Source organism: Cygnus atratus, chromosome 3 (assembly GCF_013377495.2).
Source record: "Cygnus atratus isolate AKBS03 ecotype Queensland, Australia chromosome 3, CAtr_DNAZoo_HiC_assembly, whole genome shotgun sequence".
NCBI lineage: Eukaryota > Metazoa > Chordata > Aves > Anseriformes > Anatidae > Cygnus > Cygnus atratus.
In genome coordinates this window covers 108070754-108087686 of record NC_066364.1, presented here as the reverse complement: position 1 = coordinate 108087686, position 16933 = coordinate 108070754, and the positions used below count along the sequence as shown (strand labels likewise).

Here is a 16933-nt window from a genome sequence, read left to right as displayed (position 1 = left end):
GACGGTGTTGCTTCGCAGCTGAAGAGGCTTCAGAGAGGGAACAGGGTGCCTGATGGTTGGCATTTGCATGCTCTTCTCTGAACTTCTTGTAGACCAGCAGTTCTCTAAATTGTGGTGAGATGATCATGTTTGTAATAGTCATGGAGATTGTGTAAATGATCAAGCAACATCTGGTGAAGCTTCTGATTCTCTTCACCACCATGCTGCTTTAGGCCCCCAAGCCTTTCTCCAGACTCTTGCTGTGACTATACCAAATACAACAAATATTAAGTGCTTTAGTTAGCACTGGCTTCTAAAGCTGTAAATGCTGAAAGCTCTAGTTAATAAAGTAAATTGGAAAAGCAGGAGGTCGGGAGGGTCTCCTATTTATTCTGCTGCTTATATTGAGACATTGCGTTTTACTTCATTGTCTTCAATTTTTTCTTTTTTTTTTTTTTCTAAAACCAAGCTTTACTCACAGTGTGTGTCAGGGTGAAGACCCTTGGATGAGACCTGAGGGGGCTTCTGTTTGTGTAGTTTTGTGCCCTCTCCCTTTACTTGCCATCCTTGGTGGCAGTACGTACAGATGGTTTTTCACGCCTAGAGCTCCGCGCTGTTCTTGCTCTTTCCTACCCCACAATTTCCTAAGACATTTTGAAAATGTCATTCCTTTGAAGTCCTTTCTAATGACAGAGCAAAAACTTGAAATTTTCGTGCAGTGGAAAGGATGTGTTCACCAAGTACAGCCGAATATGTAACATACACCTGAACACAGCTCTTATTATTACCGCTGTGATGAAAAGACTTGAAGGCAGACATGACAGGGAAACAATAGAAAACACCTTAACTATAACTGGACAAAATGAATGAGGCTGTAATTGTCTTTGATTGCAAAGACTTTTTTTCAGGTAGCATTTGAAATTGAAAGAGGTGAGGGAAAAAAAAAGTCTGGCTGCATGGTTGTTGATTATTTGAAGTGATTGTGTTTTTTTATCCTCTCTGGAATTTCACAGAAATATGTATCAAGAAAAAGGGAATCAAAGAAATTACAAGTATGATTGTCTAATACAAGTTCAGAATACTCTGAATAATACTGGGGAATAGTATTGCCATGGTGGAAGTGACCTGTTTACCTATTTGGTGATTCAACTTCTTAGCTTTTAACCACTTACAGCCTTTGCTCATTGTACATGAAATGAAGGTGTTTGTGTGTGTTGTCTTTTTAACACTTTTAGAGCAGTATTTTGGGAAGAAGGCAATTTGCATTGCCAGCCAGCAAAAGCCCAAACTATTTTTGTTTTTTATATAACATGCTGTGGACAGTTATTTTTTTAATAGCATTTCTACAGCTGGAGAGAATTAGGAACAATATCAGATATAATAAAAATTCTTCAGTGTAAGTGCTGGCGGGCAGTGATTTTCAAGAGAGAGTTTCAGGTTTAATTGGGAGAGGTTGGGTAGCTTAGCTTGTGGTCAAAGTATTGGACAGATTCTGAGCTCATCTCAGCTCTTCCATCATCTTTGTTACTGCTTTCTGTGGGATGTTCAGACAAAGCAGTTAAGTTAGTATGTATTGCTTTATCATTTAAAAGGGGATTATTTTTCTTCCTGTGTGCCATGCTGGTTATTTGGGTTGCACAGTCTTTGGAGACTATTTCCATCTTACTTCCCCTGCAGCCACAATACTTAAAAAGATAAAATATTGATCACAGTTGGAGACTGGGGTCCCTAACAAAGCACAGTGAATGTATTTAACAGCTCTTCATCCCTTAATTATAACAGGAGCTGTACTGTAGTTATAACAAGAGTGATGTTACACATTCTGGAAGTTATCATTTGAACTGGATATTTTTTAAGCTAGATTTTTGTACTGATATTGATTTTTACTCAAGAAATGAAAAAAGCACGCTTTATAAATGAGTTATACTTTATTTTCTCTCTGAGTTTATTCTAAAAGAGAAAATGAATGGAGTCAAGCTACAAAATATATTCGAGCTCTATTTAAAAGGAAGCAACTAATAATGCTCACTTTAGATATGTGTTCAAATTATTCTTACCTTTTCTGCTCACTGCTGAGATAAATAAACAGCTACATAAAAATCGTGTCCTTTTTAAATTATACAATCTGCAGGGAGTTTTGCTGATAAGGAATTAATACAAGGAAATGTAAGACACTATTTTTCTCCCAACAGAAACTTACGAAGATTTTGAAACAAGAGTCATTGAGGTAAGCATTACAAAATTCTTAAAGGGCTTTAAATAGTTACAGTTATTTTGTATGGGGCTTGCACTTATTTAATTGTCTTTGCTAAGTCAGTCTTATAGCAATAGGAGTTAGTCTAGTGTTTTGTTTTAACTGCGTGATGTAATCTATTATTCTTTTCATTGGGGACTTCTCTGTTGAGCTAATACAAAGACTGTTTTGAGTGACTCTGAAGTGGCAAATGCCTGCAGATAAAGCTTTAACAGTTCACATGCAACCATAATTGGGAACCTAGTAAAGTGTTAGCATTAGTTCTCAAACAATTATATGTAGCAAATTGTGTAGTTCTGCTTTTCAAGATAAATAAATGAAACAAAGCGGGGAGGACTGGGAAGACAAGATTGAGAGCAGGTGGGATGAAGATCCTATTTTGCGTGTCTTGGTTAATACAATACTCATCTGTCCTAGATGTCTTAACCTATGATATTTCTATCTTCTGGGAAAAATATTCCAACAAAATTTCCCATTCATGGTTTTATATCTACTGCATTATTGTGCTTACTGACGGTTTATGGATGATGGTTTTGACTGGATTAATGCAAATCTTGCTTCCATCCTCGTTTCTAGATGGATCATACTGCATCAGCTCACTTAAAAATACCTAGCAGCAAAACTTCAGGCTAAAGGTTAAGGTCCTTAACATTGACACACACACCCCCACCCCCACCCCCCCAAAAAAAAAAGCTCTTCTGAAGACCCAAATTCTTAATAATGATTTCAACAGAAACACCACTCAGAATGTAGTCGGAGAAAGTGCTTATTAAAAATTATAAAGGTAGATTTTTGTTTAGCAAACAAGATAATCCATTAATAATAGTTTATAATGGTGAAATGTAAAGCATTGGTAATGCAGATATGTGGACCTTTGTTATTTCTCAGTGGTAAAGCCATTGGAGGATGCAACTCATTCCAAAGCAGACCAGTAACAACTAGTACTATGCATGCTTATGCTGTCACAAGGTATTTTATGCCTACCTATCACTTATCTTATTAGTTTCTTTCTCATTTTGAATGCATTAGTTGCTGTGGAAACCACAGAACTAGCAGAAGCTAGAAGGGAGAATCATGACTTCAGAAATAAGCTGATTTCTTGTGATTCATTTGCTACCAATCCAGAATCAAATGATGCACAGCATCCAGAAAAGGTAGTAGCTCTGGAAGTGAGAACAGTACTTGCCCTCTGTCCTTGCACATTCCCTTCTCTTCTATTTACGTCCTAATTTTAGTGAGGCTTGTAGCTGTGGCCAAGTAATTTCTGTCTCTGTCAGTGTTTTATGCAGCTGAATCTCAAAATCTGTTTTTCTTGTCATTGGGTTTTGTTTTGTTTTCTTTAAATATCTAATGTGTTAAAAGGACTTGACACTTTGCTAAAATGCCCAAGCTATCAGAAAGCAAAACCCAGCAAGGTATGGCAAACTTACCACTTCCAGTTGGGGGACATCAAATTGGTAAGGTTCAGCCAAGATTTTAATGTTAAGTATTGATGTTTTTGGTGAAGGAGAAGTGGCTGGGAGCTGTTAAGCAAGGTGGCAAGAGCAGCACCATGAAGTGGGATGAATACCAAAGCACTTTTTGTCAAAATTTGGATTGTGCTTTTGATATATTGAATTAAACCCTGTTACATGAATACTCTGGGCATAAATCAACCCAGTGGCTTTGACTTTAATGTAATTGCATAAACTTGTCACTTTAGAACATTCTCATATTGCTTACATACCTACAGATGAAATTGATTATTAGATTTGTGTCCCGTTCAGGGTTATCAGAATCTTATTTGCAATTAGTATTTATCTACTTTATTATTGGAAAAAATATTCATGTCTAGCTGCTGTATTGAGAAGAGACTCCTTTAATTTCTAACCGTTATCTGAGAGCCAAAGTAGTAACCTGGATCTATACACATCCTATGATAGATGCATAGTGAGTGTCCTTGCTTAATACGAATGTTGACACACTTTTATCATTGTAAAATAGTGACGGTATAATAAGTTGTTTATTACATGATTTTAAGTGGGTAGAGATGACCGTTCATCACTTTACTCTTGTCATTATTACAGCTTCACTTATAAAAAAGTTCTGTGAAATATTGCCTGTATTTTTAGCTGGTATTCTGTTGTACATGTGTCCAGGACATGGCGTTTATTACACTGTATCTGTGAACTTCTGTTTAGTTTCACTTACACCACATCATCTTGTATTCCACTACTGAAGTTGACTAGTGATGCCCTTTGTGGAAGGAACCGTACTTTCTCTGCACGCTACCATGTACTGTCACATAGTGGTCTCTATTTTAAGAACTAACTTGCTATTTCAGATTAGCTTTGACTTGTTAAAGTCACCAACAGAATAAGTGAAGTGGTACTGGTATGTACAAGAACAAGATGAAATTAAAGGCATTTGAAAGTTAATTTAATAAGCAGTATTTTTTCCATTACTGAGCTTAGTTTAAATCTTAAGAGAACACACAGTTCATTTTTAATTCTGTGTCCTGTTTTTGTTGTGCTTTCCTACCTACAAGTTTGAAATCAAGGTGCTTTTTTCTCAAATATCTCTATGTTCTTACCAAATTTGTCATTGGTGCCTAGAAAAGAGATGACAAAATAGAACGAGTAGCAAACTTGCACTTAATGTCACAGGTGGTTTGTCACAATAAAAAATACGTTGCATGCCTCTATACCTTATAGTATATGCTGGTGTGCATACATTGGTATTCCCCAAAACTGCTTTTAAAAGATGGTACTACTGAAAGTCAGATGGAAAATCAAATGGTTCAGACAATTACCAGCTTATTTTGATCATCTGATGGATCATCTGCTCCATTTACATATCAAGTTCCCATTTAATAATATATTTGAGATTACATTGAAAATCTTAAATGCAAGAAAAATGAATATTTAAGCAAGCATCAGTGAGAGGTCCTGAATTGCACCATACACGTTTAATGGGTTCTTATTTTAACATGCAAAATTCCTCAGTAAGGAACTTCTGTCCTCACAAAATGATGGGTTTAGTCCCACTAGGTCCTTGCTCATATCTGCCAGTTGTTTGAAGACTGAAGGGAGTACAACAACGAATCTTTCCTCCTTTTTCCACGTTGGAACACGATTCCCCTTCCCCATACTGCTAAGGAAGGGGGGAAGTGTCAACTCTATCCCTGCTCCCTGAGTGTAGTAACAAAATAGGTTTCACTTCTCCCAAGGCTATCCACTTCCCAAGTGTCCCTGCTTGGCGACACTTATTATATTATATTATTATATTATATTAAAATATTATTATATTATATTAAAAAATAAACGTCAAAATCAGTGAGCTAGATGTCAGGTCCTGAGACAACAAAACTCTTCATCCAGTTTCAGAGCCCCTGACATCTAGCTCACTGATTTTGACGTTTATTTTTTAATACTTAAGTTAACGTGGAATAAAATTGGCTTTTGGCTTTATTTAGATTGTACTTCTGCTGCAGTTGTTACAGCTAAGTGTTACAACCCTAATAAGCCCTGCAGGTCTCAGTGTTTTCAGTTAATTGAAAGAGCACATAGGAGAAAAGTGGCTGTTCCTTTGTTACTGTGACATGTCCCAATTGCCTACCAGTTTGGATACTATATGAGGTATTTACTCAAGTTGGCCATTTTGTGTCTGCATAATTATTTACAGTTAAAATACGTTAGATTAAACAACAAAATGGGTTGCTATGCGATGTTTCCATGTGCTATAGAAATCTGTTTCACTGCTTTGTTATATCTGAATAACAAAAAAGCATTTCAGAGGCGGGCTGGGGCTGTACTGTTGCAGTGTGAGAAAGTAGGAGTTGTTTTTGCAGGAAAAATAAAAGCAGCAGCAAAAATTTCTATATCCAGCAATGAGCCCAAGAAAATTGAGTCATATAATTTTCTGGTAACAAGTATGAGTTTTGAAATAAACAGGTCCCGTTAGCATTCTTACTTTAAATAGATGGCATATGTGATGCTATTTTTGTGTCTTTTCCATTGTCTTTGTCTTCATGACAATACAGGAGGTTAAAATGTTTGCTTGGAAATTTTGTACTTTGCAGAAAGATGCTGAAAGCCTATTTGTTCTTCTTCTGTGTCTTGATTTTCAGTAGTTCTCAGGACTTCTATTCCATTTTTGAAGGAATGTCCTATAAACAAAAATGCAAAAGCCCAATTCCCTTTGTGATTATGCTACCAAAAAGGCTGTGCTGTCTTGTTAGCCCAAAAGGCTGTACTCCCTTTTAAAAAAAAAAAAAAAAAAAAAAAAGGAAAGAAATTACTTTGAAAGTGCTTTCTTGAAACAGAAATGCTAACTTGATTGTTTTTTGTTTTTTGTTGTTTTTTTCCTGCTTGAAGAATAGGGTACAGACGAGCTCTGATTTTCATTTAAACTAGAGCTAAGGACATTACAGAGAAAAAGGTATTTTGGGTATGGAGAGACAGTACGAGGGACCACATATTGGTTTTGTTACTGGATTTCCTGTTGACTTTCTTGCTTCTTGGAGCAGGTGACTACCTCTTTCACAAAATCACGGGATGGCTATGGTGGGAAGGCACCTCTGTATTGAAGGGCCCAGTATTGAACACCCCACACAAGTCCTGTTAATAAAACTACTGGTAATATTTACTATCGTTTAACATAATGTAATAACAGTAGTCATTAAAATTTACAGTTCCATTTGACAAATTACGCAAGCCATTTTTACTGTAATGGGAAGGCATAATTTCAGGAATCATCCATCGTCAAGTGATTTCTGTCATCTTCCTCCAAAAGCAGAATGGTAACACTAATATTAAAAAAAAAAAAAGCCAACATGAAGGCTTGTGTTATATGGCAGTGTTTGCGTTGTAGTGTGATGAAAATTAGAAAATGAAACCTGGTAATCAATAAGGTCTGAAAGCATATAATATGAGGTTAGTGTCCCTTTGAATCTTTCACAAATAGGAACCTTCTAAAGGAGGAGATATGATAATAAATAATGTCCTTTACAAAAGATGGATATGTTTGTTTTTCTACCCGACACTGAACTTGCCAGCTGCAAAAACTCTGCCTTCTGATCACTTGTTATTGTTTTCACATTTTTTTCTTTTTGTTACCTGTTTCTAATAAAGATCAATTTACTTGAATTATTTTGTGAAAGCATGGCCCCATTGTACCTGGGTCAGTGCAGCCTTCCCAGTGGTGGAATAATTCCCTTTTTCAGCCAGATGGTTAGGGTATTGTACTGTCCTATTTACACAAAAGAAACACTCATTAGTGTTTAATTACTGAAAGGCATAGACTTGATTAAAAAAAGTTCAGGTCAGGCAATACATGCATTTTTCATAGGGAAATGGTGCAGAAGGCCACAACGTAAATAGGCTGATGCTATCCTTAAAGCAAAAGTTGTTTTCTGCAGATAAAAGTACACTGGTGCTTTTGATTTATGTATAGAGCGTGGTATGGTGTTCGTATTATTCTAGTCCTTGAAATCCAAAATCATTTTATGATTCTATTTTAGTTCAGGGTTCTCTGTCTCTTACATTGTAGGTAAAACTGTATATGGACTTCTTTCCTTTGGATATTTGTTTATGGGTTTTGATAGTTTTTTAATTATTTGCCCTGGGTGGGGGTGTTTTTGGAGTGGTGGTTTTTGTTTTTTTATACTTTCAGAGTGTGTGGAAAGGATGGAAGAAGATAACACAAAAGAGATCCTTTTAACACTGGCATAATAAAAATAACTAGTTCTTCCTAACATAGAATAAATCAAAATAAATTGCTTTGAGTCAGTAATTAAATGGATATTGTCAGAAGCATGTGGATTATATTTTCCCAGGAACCAAGTTAGTGATGAACTCTACAGAAGCCTTTGACAAGGAGTAGTTTTTGTCTTATAATCAATAATTTGTCTTATGATCAATAACTAAATATAATCAATATAGTGTGCAGTAAGTGAAGCCATATTCTAGGCTATTGCCTGAATCTTGTCTTTTTTTTCTTCCATATTGTCTCCAGCTACGTAGACTTTATTCTTAGTTGAACTGACTTGAGATTGGGTATGCTTCACAAAGTTTGTATCATAATATTGGTAGTTTGTAAGTGAGCCCTGATGGGGCAAGAATTCATGCAAAATCTGTAATTTCATAAAGCTGGCATTTTCTGTCAAGTGAGTTAGGTTGTTTGCTTGTTCCTTCCCTCTTATCTCTAGCTGCATTCAGGCATGCTTCTGATTGCCCAAGACCTGTTTGGATGCAGCATTTACCTCAACTATTGCATAGCACTTTGGAGAAGCAGAACTGAAGAGAACAGTCAGAAAAATTCTGTTTTCTGAGCAGGGTCTGCACAGCTTGCATCTGGTGTAGGTTGTCCTTCCAGTGTGCAACGTAGGGATAGGTGTGCCTAACTGGAAAAGATTAGCAGCAGCTGAATGGCTGGAGGTTCATGTTCTTGCGGTTAAATGTACCTGAACTTAGCCATTCTGAATCCAGCCGTTTGCAGATATTGATGGGGGCAGTGAGTGGAGGTTGGTTGTGTGGAGAATGACTGTTTTGGGACTGTACAGGAATGGGGACACTGGAAACCACTAGGCTTTCTGTACCAAACCACAGAATTGTCGTGCTTTAGGAACAGTAGCTTTATTTTGGAATGAGGAAAGCAGGGGTAAAGTCAGAAAAACAAAGGTTTGTTGGGCCAAAATGATGTCAAGGACCTTGTCTTCAGTATTTCTAAATGGCTTGTTAAAAAGGTACACGGAACTGTAGAGAGGTATCTGTAGGGAATGTGAAGGCATGGAAAACTTCTAACTTGTTAACTGATTGCTCTATAGTCATGCATTCTGTATCCACTAAATAAAATGAATTGTCTAGCTGCAGCAGGGGATCGTAAGCAGAATGTAAGACCAGTTACAGTTTTCCATGAAGTAGCAAGAAACCATTTCATACGTGTTTGCTTTAGGAGCACGGAATTATTCTTGGTAGTCTTTACCGCTTGTGAAAAAGAGAACATTTCTTAAGGCACAGTCAAAAGCCTTTGTTTCTTTTTATAAGTCATTGGAAATTGTTTTCTAGCTATTGTTTTTGCAAAGGACATAATAAAAAAGGCTTATGAAAGGAAATGCTGCATGAAATTACAGTGTCTAAGATCTGTTGTTTGACATCCTTGACTGAAAAATTATATGGTATATGTGATACTCTGAGTAATAATTTACTTGAAATGAGATGTTGGCTGAAATATACTTTTGGGGTATTAGAGCTCTAGATTTTGCTTTTAGAGCTGCAGGCAAGTTTCCTGCTCCCTGGATGATACCAAGTGTCTTTTGACTGATAATGAAAATTTCCAGACAATTTCTAAGATAGCACCTGAAGCAAGCTGTTAGAGGAAAGAAGGAGAGGTCAGAGGGGAGAGTCTAGAATTTGTTACTGATGTTCCTGGATTTCTCAGAGTTTTGGCCTGTCTTTAAAGTAACGTTTTGGGATGGCACTTTCAAGTGGTTTTGTTGATTAAACAATTAAATCTTTCTCTTACCTGTCAGCCTGGATGGATGAAATCATTAGCATTTGGAACATTCAGAAGCTTTTGAGTGAGTTATAATTCACCATTATTATGAATCATCCTCTGAAAAGGAAGCAAAGCCATTTCAGGTGTAGCATGGCTGTGAGCACGCATTACTGTGGGTTTAATCCAAAGGATCCGTACTCAGATGTGAGCTGTAGAACAAAGCCACATTTAGACGCACACTGTGACAGTAGGGCATTTGACTTACGTTGTTTTCCAAGTGAGTTAGAAAAGACAGAGTTTTATGCTTCTGACAGGGGAAAACTATCAGCTCAAACCTGGTTTTGTCTGTAGTTTCTCTATAAATTCGGCTCATTGCTAATTTGGATGAGAACTGTGCCTGGGGTTTATTCCAGAGCTGTGGTGAGTCAGCTTGTGTGAAAAACTGTTCAAATATCTGGACAAAAACTTTCATCTGCTTTACCAAGTGAGGAGTACAGGAGTCCAGATTATTTCTGTGTTGTGGTTCCTCCACTTCTGCGTACTTGGAGCACATATACCCAGTGAACAGGATGGATGGCTCTAATCTTCCTGTCTGAGTCTATAGCTACTGAATCAAAGTCTTGATTCAGAGAGAGAAGTACTTTATTTGTTCTGCTAATGGCCACGATGGAGAGAGTACTGACTGTTACCTTATGTGGTAAAAGGCCTGTCTGTCCACCCACAAAGAAGGGCAGAGAGACAACAGCAGGTAGCAGGATCCAGGGCCATCACAGGAGAAACAATCTGCTCGGAGGCAGGAAGGGGAACCGAAATTACGGACTCAGAAGAAAGGACGCCCTCACCAGCTCCCCTTGGTGCTGTCTTGGGGTAGCCTCAGAGTGACTAGAGTGAGGACACTTATGTACCAGCACCTGGAACAGAACTTTCCTCAAAGAGGGAGATCCTGGGGTTTGGCTACAGGATCAGGGAGTCCTGGTCCTGCATCTTTGTTTGCCCCTGTTCTTCTCTAGGGGTCAGAGCACATGGTGACTGGCTTCTGGAGGAATCAGGGGAGTATCAGCCAACTGCTGGAGTGTGATGTGTGTCTATGAGCAAGGCAGCCTGTACCAGCTGTTGGAGTGGTGCTGCAGGCCCCAGGGGCTTGTATGTTCAGGTCCCAGCTGCTAGGGAGACCTGTGATGTTTGTTTATTTCCCTCTAATGGTCCTTCAGTCATCTTGATCAGCCAGAGAGGAACAGCGTGGGGCTACCACTGCTGTTTGTGTTTGCTGATTGTGTTGGTCTGTGTGGCTTGCCATGTATATATGCGTATGAATTCTGTAGGTGTATATGTTTGTGTCCTCTGGGAGTGCGTTCCCAGCTTTTTGTAAGGGTGCATGGATGGAAGCATCATCCTCTAAGGGTGTGTGGTTGAGGATCTTTTCAATGCAAAAAGAGGATAGTGAAGGAGAAGCCATAAATAAGAACACAGAGTCTCTGCCTGCCCTATCATTTGTCTGTGAGGTTTGTAATGAGCACCAAACCTTGTCAGATACACTAGTTACTGAGGGTATGTGGGAATGTTCATTGACAAGAAACAAACCTCCTCAGTCCCACTAATTGGTGGGCCGATATTTGCAAGTTGCTGATATTTCACACAGGTCCTCCACACAGGACCACACAAAAATCAAGCTCTGTGCATTGTCCAAGTGCTTCTTGAGCTCCGGCAGGCTCAGAACCGTGTCCACTGCCCTGGGGAGCCTGTCCCAGTGCCTGACCACCCTCTGGGTGCAGAACCTTTCCCTAACCCCCAGCCTGACCCTCCTCTGTCCCAGCTCCATGCCGTTCCCTCGGGTCCTATCACTGTCCCCAGAGAGCAGAGCTCAGTGCCTGCCCCTCCACTCGTGAGGGAGCTGCAGGCCGCCATGAGGCCTCCCCTCAGCCTGCTCTGCTCTGAACAAACCAAGGGTCCTCAGCCACTATTCACACATCTTGCCCTTTGGAGCCTTCACCGTCTCTGTACTTTGGACTCTCTCTAATAGACTTATGTCCTTCTTATATTGTGGCACCCAAAGCCATACACAATACTTGAGGTGAGGCCCCACCAGCACAGAGCAGGACAATCCCTGCCCTCGACCAGCTAGCAATGCCATGCCTGATGTGCCCCAGAATGTGCTCAGCCCTTTTGGCTGTCGGGGCACACAGACTCAGAGACAACTTGCCATCAACCAGAGCCCCCATATCCCTTTCCACAGGGCTGCTCTCCAGCCTCTCATCCCCCAGGCTGTACGTACAGCCAGGGTTGCCCCTTTGCAGGTGCAGAATCTGGCACTTGCTCTTGCTGAGCTTCATGTGGTTGGTACAGCCCTCTGATTTGTCATGATCTCTGTGCAAGGACACTCTGCCCTCGAGGGACCTAACAATTCCTCCTAATTTAGCATCTGCAAGTTTACTTAGTATACCTTTGAGTCCTGCATCCAAGCCATTTATGAAAACATTAAAGAGAGCTGGCCCCAGATGGAGCCATGGGGAACCCCACTAGTGACTGACTGTCAGCCTGATGTAACCCCATTTTCTATAACCCTTCACTATTGAACTTCATTCTCTACCAACTGAAGAGGAGGAAAAGGACTTGGCTGTCTATACTTAAGTTTTTTTGAGTTCTGTATGTAGCTGTTTAAGGCAGAGCCTAGTCTGTGACATTCTGTGTACCGGTGTCAGTGTGGTGTGTCTGCATCGCTGGGGTACGTACTGCTTTACTACTGGTTGAACCTGCAAATGGGAAAGCAGTAGCCCTCTCTCTCGTATGGGAAGCCCATGTCCCTGGCTAGGCAGGGTTTCAGAAGGTGTGCCCAGAGTGGTGGTGGCCGCTCCAGGCATCCCTAACACTGTGCTGCTTGTTGGACCTGGGACTATGGCAGCCTCACATCTGTTGGGCTGTGGGATTCATCTCTCCCTAACACTTATATCAAACATCAGTACAGACTGATAAATTTACAGACTGTTCCTTGAGGAGGTCACATGTTAGTAATCCTAGCAGAAGACAGACTAATTTGCCTTCTGAAGCACATCCCTTGCCATTGCCCACCATATGCGCACTACTAGGGAAAATGTTTCACACCCTCATCACTTGTCAGTGATACTAGTTCTGCCCTCCAGATAGCTTATGCATTTTCTGTTGGTTTTTTTTGGTACTGTAGTTACAACTATGACAAGTTCTGTCACTGTGTTAGGTATCTGCTTTGCCCTTAGTGCTTTTCACAGAGAAGAGAATGATATGGACGTGATCTAACTAACATAGACTTGATTTTTGTTTATAAGATATACAGCTTCATTACTTCATTTTTTTTTTAATTCTTTTGGCTAAGTGGCTTCTCAGGCCTTTTAGCTGTGTCCCTGAGCACCTCTAGGATCACTTGCATGGAAATGTTTTTCTTTCAGTACCGTGCCCTCATTTAATTTTGTCTCACCTTGAGCCTTAGTATTGGACCAGAGGACCTTATGCAGTGAGGGGATCAACCTGTGCAGGTACTCTCCTCTGCATTACAGCAGCAAGAAAGTAGCAGTGTGAGGAGTGTGGCTTTGCAGAAAGGAGAGCTTTCTGAGGGTGGTCAATTTGACCTGTCACTCATTCTTTGCTTTCACAAGAACAAAACACGGAGGGAAAAGCCTTCGGTTTTTACCTACTTCTAGCACAGCGCAGTGAGCTGCCACATGCTTGAAATCATGGTTACCCGTAGCAGCCTTTTTGGCTGTAGCCTCCTTCCACGCTTCTAACTCCACCTTTGAAACTGTTGCTTGCCATTCCTCTACTTAGTGAACGTTTGAGGTGCTTTCATTCTGTACTTCAGAACCACTGTTCTTCTCTCAGTTCTAGAAAGCGAGCTGAATCTGCATTATCAGCACAGAATAACGGGGACAGTCAATTTGAGATACACTGTGATTAAGGTTGAGCATGCATCTGTTTCCGAATTTAAAGAATTAGCTTTAAATCTGGCTCAAATTGCAATCTAGTAAATAAGGGTAATTGTGTCTTAGTTTCAGTCACTTTTTGGAGGTCATGCTGTTTTAAAAGTGGCAAGCTGTTCATTGTGTATTAATTAATTCCAGTGCTGCTTAATGATATGCTTTCAGCTGCATTGCTTTAACTGCAGAACGGAAGGGGGGCACTTCTGAACACACTCCAGCAGAGACAGCATCGCTCGCTTTGATGGAAGGAGGCACGAGGGTGCGGCAGGGAGAATCTGAGGACACAGTTGTTCCAGCAGCCATGGCTGCCTGGGCACGTTATCAAGTTTGGAAAGCCTTTACAGCGTTTCAAGAGAGATGCAATAGTACTGATTGTGATGGGTGACTGAATGCATTTTCCTTCAAAGCTGCTCAGAAACAGCTGACAAGTGCAGTTTTAGGAAGGCGACTGGAGAAGCTTATTGCATGGGTTTTTCCTGCCACCTTCTGGATAGGGAGAAGAATAATTTTGAGTAGATAACCAACACCATGTCCTTTTTTTTTTTTTTTGAGAATATATATGTCAACTTCTTATTTGTAAAGTCTGTATTTAGATTGGCAATGGAAGATAAAAGTATGAAGAGCAAAAGCAGTGTGCTATCTATGCTCCTGGAGAGAGGATGACCCTGCTTCAATCCCTTTTTTCCATAATTATTTTGAATCTTCTGTAAATAACCTATTCCCCCTGGTACTTTCATCATAGGAGGCTTGTATTTTAGATTGTCTTTGTAAGTAGTAAGATTGTGGAAAGAATAATAGCTTGGAATAAGCAGCTAATAAAGCTGATAATTCTTTGAAGCGCTCTCTAAAATATATACGCACCCTGAATTTAACAGCATCTTTATTTTAATAAAAGCAAGAGTGGAATTTTTCAGAAGTACTCATTCCTAATCCATACCCATTGTTGTTAGTGGATTCTTCTTATTGTAAACTTCAGTAAGAATGTTTAAGCCATGGCCATGTATCTTGTAATAATTTACTTTCAGATGTATAATGCTACAACCAGAGTAGTTTAATGAAAAATTACATATGAGGAAAAGGGGCGAGTGCTGCGTAATTCCAATGCCAACAATGCACATTTAAATTAACCATTAGTATAATGTATGGAAATTGTATCAGGGCTTCAAGAAAGTAGACCCAAAGATATTTTATATATATGTAAACAAATGTATGAGTATATATGCGTACAAATAAAGCAAACAACAAAAATACGTATATACCAAAACCAAGGAAACCAGAACAGGCACTAAATGGACAAAGTATTTCAGATGATATTAGACTGTTTTTAATGTGGGAGACTATAAAACAGTGGCTTGCACACCATCACACAGGAGAGCCTGTATCAGAGCCAGAAGCAAATTTCCATTTCCAGAATACAAACCATAAGGTCACCTGGCTCCCCATTTATTGTTGTCCCCCTACTCCAAACTAAGTAGCTTCTTGCATCTCTGCTTGAAATTACTGTAGAGTTTCTGTTAACATAGTTACAGGAATGAGATACCATTTTCTTCCCCTTTCTTAAATGAAGTCATCTCTTTAGCAGCTGTCAGCTCAGTAATGAGTAGAGCTACAAATAAATCTCTTCTGCAGTCTGCAAGCAGATTTAAGTCCTAGGCTTTAACCCATGTAAAGCAACGATATGCCTTAAGCAATTCATGAGAGTGCTTCTAAAATATGTCAAAATGGGAGGGAGGATGATATTAATGTCACTTGTTTTTTTTCTTGCTTTTTCATCATGATTGAAATCACACATGAAGCTGGTGGCATTGGAGTGTTGTACAACTGAAGACAGCATAGGGAATATTTAAGTGAAACTGTACTGAAATAACTTCTCATGTGTCTGAGTATAGATTTTTAGCAGCCTTTATTGAATGTCTTGAAGCCAGTGTCCCACTGCAGATGGTACTCACTGGCAAAGGCAGTATATATTGGAACATCTCATCTAATTCATTTTTAGTAAACTCACTCTCTTTAAAAAAATAAAAAAATAAATACAATTGCATTTTGTCATAACATGATGCTTTGTGTTTCTTTCTTCAGGTGAAAAATGTGTTCTGTATGAAGGCAAAGGAAGGCAGAAAAAAATCAATACGTGCCTTAGTGGCTATTGGAAATGGTAAAGGGGCTGCAGGTACGTGCCTTTGCTATATGTGGAAGATGCCAAAGTAATCATTGCTTATAATAGAAGACTGGGAGGTGTGGTGATATGCAGGGACTTTTTACACTTAAGAAAAAAAAAACTTCTTTCTATAAGGCAGTATTGAAATACCTTTAAGAATTATGAAAGCCTCATCTATAAAAGTAAGCTTTATAACCAAATTATACGTTCACTGGAACACTTTTTTTTGTATTTAAAAAAAAGTAACTGGGGAAAAATAGATGTGATTAGTATTGGTGTATATATTATCCAATGGTAAAAACAGTTTTTATTTACCTTTAGAGTGATAGGGCTAACCACAGGTAGGTCTTACCAGAAGGGATTGTCTATGCTACAGTAAAAAGAAATGCTACGGTATTTCTTTTTACTGTAGGTACTATTTATACTTAAAAAAAAAAAAAAAAAATCAAAGTGTTCATCCATGCATTAATTCCACGTCGCTGCAGAGTGTAGTTCTTTACTCTCAAGTGACAGGGAAGAGTTTTGCAAAATCACTTTCATGTTGTTGGGGTTCTCTTAGGGTTTTATTTTCATTTGCTGTAACAGTGACCACTTTGCAGTGACCATGACTGATTGTGCATTTTCCTGGTTGTACATTTTCTAACTAGAATTAATATTCAAGTAGCTGATTTTTTTTTTTCCTCCTTAGACCTCAGGATAATTCCTTGCAAGTATTACATCTTTTAGTTACAAAGTAAGGGCTTGTTTACTGGTAGTCTCAGCTAGCAAGGACTATCTTGATTCAGAAACTTGTAATTAAGCTGTTAAATCAGAACTTTCATTCTTACTCAGCCTCCTCAGGAAGCTTTCTTACTTTATTGAAATTAATCCCTAACCCCCCTCCAGCTGCCCCCCCCCCCAAAAAAAAAAATACATATTAAGGGCTTCCTAGAAAAAATTATATTTATACTTCTAAGGAAATAGAATACTCAGAGACCTTTGGATCCATTCTCATAGTAATTTCAGTGATCTGCAGCTTGACCTGCTTGTAGGCTTTTCCATTATGATTCTTTATAAAGGTCTGTTCAGCAAGCAATTGAAGTCTAAGCATAGAAATGCTGTTTGCTGCATAAAGGAATT

At 39.0% G+C, this 16933-nt stretch overlaps 1 protein-coding gene across 2 annotated transcripts in view; it reads left to right on the top strand.

The window, feature by feature from the left end:
- The window catches only part of MRPS5 (mitochondrial ribosomal protein S5), a 47556-nt gene that overhangs the window by 19311 nt on the left and 11312 nt on the right, over positions 1 to 16933 (top strand). For both annotated transcript variants that reach the window (XM_035552942.1, XM_035552943.2), the window contains 2 exons: positions 2172 to 2206; positions 15736 to 15826. In XM_035552942.1, the coding sequence (XP_035408835.1) occupies positions 2172 to 2206; positions 15736 to 15826 (126 nt within the window). The remainder of the gene's footprint in view (positions 1 to 2171; positions 2207 to 15735; positions 15827 to 16933) is intronic.